Source organism: Metopolophium dirhodum, chromosome 5 (genome assembly GCF_019925205.1).
Source record: "Metopolophium dirhodum isolate CAU chromosome 5, ASM1992520v1, whole genome shotgun sequence".
Taxonomy (NCBI): Eukaryota; Metazoa; Arthropoda; class Insecta; order Hemiptera; family Aphididae; genus Metopolophium; species Metopolophium dirhodum.
The window spans coordinates 28,797,525-28,803,524 of NC_083564.1; the positions used below are offsets into that span (position 1 = coordinate 28,797,525).

Genomic DNA, 6,000 nt, shown 5'->3' on the forward strand with positions numbered 1-6,000 from the left:
AACCCCGTAAGTACAAATGTAATGTTCATTAAATAAACTAAATAACTTTATAAACCTAGTTTTATAAAAATAAAAACAATTTATTTTTTTATGTATTAAATATATTATCTGTGTGACTGTGTGTCTCGTATACCTATTAAAGTACTTTAATTATATAATAAAAAAATAAAAACTTAGCCATTCTCCTGATAGTTTATATAGGTATATATAAATATAATCGAATTCTATAGAATTGAATCAGTTCATAATACGTTTGGAACACGGTAAGACCCGTTGTATACTATTTTATGATTATATAGTCAATAAGGAATAAGTATATATAAAACTTATATATAAATTATAAATCTATAAAAGTGTGTTAAGTGCTCTTAATTTATTCATAAATACATGTTTATTGGAATATTGAATTTTGTACACGTCCCACTGCGGCAACTTTATAGTTGCATTAAATTGTATATCGATTAATACCTATCATATTATATTTTTACAGATAATTTGAACGAATTCTAGTATCCAATACTTTTTCTCGGCTTTTTGAAAATAAATAAGAATTATATAATATTGTTCTAAATTGTCTACGGATAAAAAGCTTACATAAGTCATATTTTTTTTTTATTTTTTCTCCACAAATAACTTTAATACATGCGTCTCAAAAATTAAAAATTAAATATTAGTATTTTAAAAATGTATTTACTTCAACATAATATTATTACTTACATAGTTGCATTATTTTCTCTAATAAAATATAAAACAAATAACAGATACTAAAAAAACTATTATTCATACGTTTTTCTGAATAAAAGTTTTGATAGATAAATTGCATGGGGATTAATATTTAACTAGATTAACATAATTGTATTATAATTTAATTTTTACGTAATTACTTAATTGACAAGAAAAAAAATATACTAAACAATTATTTGACTTTTTGCACACTTTTGAGTTAACACTTTAATAGCAGTATTGTAATTTGAAATTGAATCTCGCGATAATTAATGATGCTAGCTAATTATTTTATACTTAGCTGATAAAACTTGTCTTTTAAACATTTATAAAACTTTAATAATGTACATTCAGTATAACTAGTTTGACGCCAGTAACTTCTTTGGATTATAGTAAGATTAAATTTAAATTGTAATTATATTAAATTATTATAACTAATACAAAATAATTAAGAATTATTTTCCTCCAACTCGACATAATTTTAAAACATGTCTAACATGCATTTTTTTTGTTATTGAATGTAATTATAACCAATGAATCTTAACTTTTTTTTACTAACTGTCCATTAAAAATATATCACGGTGGTTACATTATTATAGTATTATGTGACATACATTGATCAATCTAGATAATGATAAGTATTTATATTTATATTTTACATTATTCTGAACTGAACAATGCACGATGCACTTTAGATCTTTAGACATATAGGATCGTGTAAAAACTTCCTTGTTTTATTTTCGCGAGTATATATTATAGGCGTTTTGATATTGGTCATCGGGTGGTGAAGAAATTTTACCGCAAAACCGAATCACGAGTATAATTTGCTACAAAATTAACGAACCCTAAGTGTTAGTAGAAAGAGAGGAAATATTATATAACTACCTATCAAATATATACAAAGCTTATTATTTTCTAAATTACATCAGCTGTTATTTTATAAATATAAGACGATTTCTCAACGTACGATTCTATATAGTGTGAATTTAAATTACGAAACAAAACTGTTCACAACGTTCATAATACCTAATTGTTTATTTTAAAAAAAATCGTTAATTTGATCATTTAAAAACATATTATACACTTACGTATTATTATATAAATGCATGCTATGTTTACATTTAATAATAGGTATGATATATTATATAATTAACAGTTTATATAGACTTGTAGATGGATCTAATATCAAATTATGAAAACTAGAGTAATGATACTATACCTATAAGGCTATAACCCATTTTAGGAGTACTTATATGAAATGCTGTCACATGTAATATTTATTCTATGCTTTTAGTTGCTTTGTCTAGCAATACAAAAATATTAATAATTCCATATACACATTAAACAGATAATTATTTTATAAATCAAATCGGAAACAAAATGTTTGGTAGGTATACCTATATTTAAATAAGTTTATCAAAATTATTATCTTAGATACCTTATGCACGGGGAAAAAAAATTACTATAATATTATAGTTAAACAAATTATAGTAAATATAACTATTTAATAGGTAAAATAACTAAAATGATTTACTTATTATTACTACATAAATATAGTTTGAGATTCTAAAATTCTAACATTCTAACATTAAAAACTGCATTAACTATAAAATATAGTTAAAATAGCATATTTCAGTTCGAATAACTATAATAACTTGACTATAATATTTTAATAAATCTGATTAACCTTATACATTCCTTATTGTATCCTACTATTTTTTTAGTACAAACAACTGTTTTGTTTTTTTCGTGTGGTTAGTGACCATTTAAAGATGCAAAGACATGAATTATGTACCAATCATAATTTAAAGAAGTAAACATAATTTATTAAATCAAATAATGTTGGTTAGCGGCTAACGTTCAACAAATATCAATTTTTTGGTGTATATTACGGTAACCAAAAACAAAAAAAATGTGTTGGGCACAGATTCTTTTCAAAAAAATTATTCAAAATCATCCACCTTGCAATTATTAGTTTTCAGAGTAAAAATTGTTTGTTCAAGTTTTATTACTTCACTATTCAAACACAACAGTCATGCTGTTTGAGTATATAACATTTATTTTGTTAAACATAGGTACTTAAACTTAAGAAAACGTATAGTCTTAATCTTTGTTAAAATTTAAAAAAAACCATTCTATTTTTGTATTGAATATCCAAAATTTTGATTGATAAAATAAATATTAATTAGATTGAATTCTAAAATAAATATAAAACAAATTCAAAATAATAAAATAGTTTTACTAACCTTGAATTTTAGTTGGGTTTTGAATCAACATCAGAATACACGGTATAATAGAAAATAGGAGAAGTCCAAAATTAAGAAATATCTTCATAATGATACTTTGTTAGTAAAAATTATATTATTTAATTCACTTTTGATCACTTAATAAACCCGACATTTAAGATAGTCAAATTCATTAGTATACGAACACTTAAAAAGAATCATTTTGATTTTACATTTCACATTCGAACAATAACAAAAAATAAGAAATGTATATGTATGGGCTAAACTCTTCTTATGGTTGTAATGAAAATAACTGTTTATTTTCAAATCTTCATCGTTTCTAACTAGAACAAATAAAAATACAAATAACTTTATAAAAAACGTTTAAAAACGAAACTATTTTTGGGGAGTATTTAAAACTTCATCAGTTTAAAAAATACCAACAACAATTCAAATTAAACATAATATGTATACTTATGTATACTATGCAAGTATAAAGTTGAATGTAAACATTTTAAAATTGTATTCAAAATCACTATATACTATTAGCATTGTTTTTTTTTGCATCACAAATAATACCAACCAAAGTTTTTATTTCTTTAGAAATGTTATATCTGTATTTTCAATGAGGTATTGGCAATCGGTTTTAAAAGTTTACACTGTGAACTAAAAAAATAAATATTACCTAATTCTTTAAATACAAATTTGATGTACTCATCAACTGGCAACTGTAATTTAATTCCTCAAATGCCTAAAAAAATTCCCCTTACTCTAAAAGATGTATACTTATGTATGTCTTAGGTAAGTATAAATTATATATTATAATTAAAAATGAAATATTTTTTTTTAATTTCCCTCTTGGAAAAATCACATTTGTATTTATTTGAATATTTCATTATGAATAATTAATGAGTAAATATTATATAATTGAGTAATATTTATAGAGCAGTGAAACTTCCAAGAATTTTTTATAAATTTATAATTTTATACTTCATAAATAATTTTTCAAAAGTAAATATTTATTTGGAAAATATTTTGCAAAATGTATGATTATAAAAATCACAAATCAAATATTGTATCGAACAAGCTAAAATCAGTAAAAAATATATTATATTATTATAATGTAGGTATTAAACCTATAACAAACTCTTCTAAAAAGTAACTTTAAACTACAGGATTTCATAATGCATAATATATATTATTTAGTACTCTATGAGACATATTACTATGCGATGGATAAAAGGTATACAAACAAACATTTCTTTTTCAAACAAAAATTAAAAACATAAATTCATATTAACCATTTTAATACTTAATGAAAAAGTAAATATAACTTACAAAAAACTATTAACAACAAACATTTTATCAATGATTTCAAATATTGTACTATTCAAAAACTATTGACCGTGGAAAAATACGAATAATAAATGCAGATATGTTTAAAAATATATTCATGTTTTTACTTTCCATTTAAACTAATCAATTATATTAATCGTATGCAAAATATAATTTTAATATTTTGATTATTTATATGATATTATATTATAATATACAATGATATAATTTGTATTTTCTAACATGCTAAGGCTGTAAACAATTTATATCAGATCAAAATTTAATGAAAATTGAACTGCAACAGTTCACTAGTCACGATGTTTTAAACGAATCAAACTTTAAACGTATCATATAATATGGGTGACAGCGTCTTAAAATATCATTTGACATTGAATCGTTGGATTAAAAAAAAAGCGTTGTTTGAAACCCATACCAAAGTGACAAATAAGTACTTTTGCATGACTGTGAATAATATTATTAATATTATATTAATAGGGGGAAAATGTTTTTCAGTTGGTATTTTTTTTAAACTGTACCTACTCATTTATTTTTAGTTTTTATTTTTTAACACGGATTGAAAAAAATTCGCGCTCGCGCTCACACAAAAATAGAAAAATCGTATATACCTAATATTATAAAATTGTACGTGTTACCATTGAGTGAATTATATTATGTGACATCGAGATTTCATACACCCACGTACGTATATGCGATCCGATCGACAAACTATACGAACAGTTTGGCGATTACAAAATAAATTATCGTTCGCGACTCGTTCGCATAACCGAAGGAGCACATGGTCAACGGGACACTGAACAGGCGACAAGCCGCTAGCCAGCCAGCGAAGCCAAGTGAGGCGGCGTTCGGCGCAAGCGTTAAGTAGTGTTGTACCTATAGACGGATAAACATCACGACCACGGTTATTCATTACCCGTCCGATAAGATATAATATTACACACATAGATATAATAGGTATACGTGGTACATAATATACACGATACCGCGCGGTCTTGATATTATTATCATCTGCTAGCGATGTTGTCCCGATCATCGTTTACAATATTTTGTTATTACCTATAGCTATGCTGTTTTTACAAACGTATTAGATGACAATTAATAATAATTACCTACCTATAATAATTGAATGCAACGAGTAGGCGCGTGCAATGTGTAAACATAGATAATTAGGTATGATAAAGATTCGATTTGAAAATTTAAAAAAAAAAAATGATATACAAAACAGTATTTGGTATTTACATTTTTTTTTTAAAAATAAACATAATTTGAATATAAGATATAATATAAGATAAAAAAGAAAAAGAAATTTGTAATTTGGTTGAAGTTACATAATCAACTAAAGTAGGAGGTTACACAGTTAAAACATTACGACAACTACGTAGGTACTTACCTATACTTATTAAGTTGTTATTGTTCGTTTGGAAAATAGGTATAAGTACCAGCTATAGACGAACAAATATTACGGTGACGGTTGTTCATTACCCGTCGGATATTATGATAGGATATTACACAGATAGCTATAATAGGTATACACTATACATGGTACATATACCGCGCGGTCTTGATATTATTATAATCTGCTAGCGATGTTGCCCCATAGACGATCCTAATAGACAAGAAGTGCACACAATATATATGGCGCTTTTCGGTGACTGAGACAAACATATTATGTAGGTGTAGTGCGGTAAGATAATTTATA

General features: G+C 24.7%; 1 protein-coding gene across 2 annotated transcripts in view; it reads right to left on the bottom strand.

Moving 5' to 3' along the window:
- The window catches only part of LOC132944311 (alkaline phosphatase-like), a 279,149-nt gene extending 274,049 nt beyond the window's left edge, over window positions 1–5,100 (bottom strand). Inside the window, exons 1-2 of one of the 2 annotated variants that reach the window (XM_061013591.1) lie at window positions 4,910–5,100; window positions 2,970–3,292 (exon numbers count right to left, since the gene is read on the bottom strand). In XM_061013591.1, the coding sequence (XP_060869574.1) occupies window positions 2,970–3,057 (88 nt within the window). In that variant the 5' untranslated portion in view covers window positions 3,058–3,292; window positions 4,910–5,100. The remainder of the gene's footprint in view (window positions 1–2,969; window positions 3,293–4,909) is intronic. The other variant, XM_061013592.1, reaches the window with a different exon arrangement.
- Window positions 5,101–6,000: the final 900 nt, after the last annotated feature.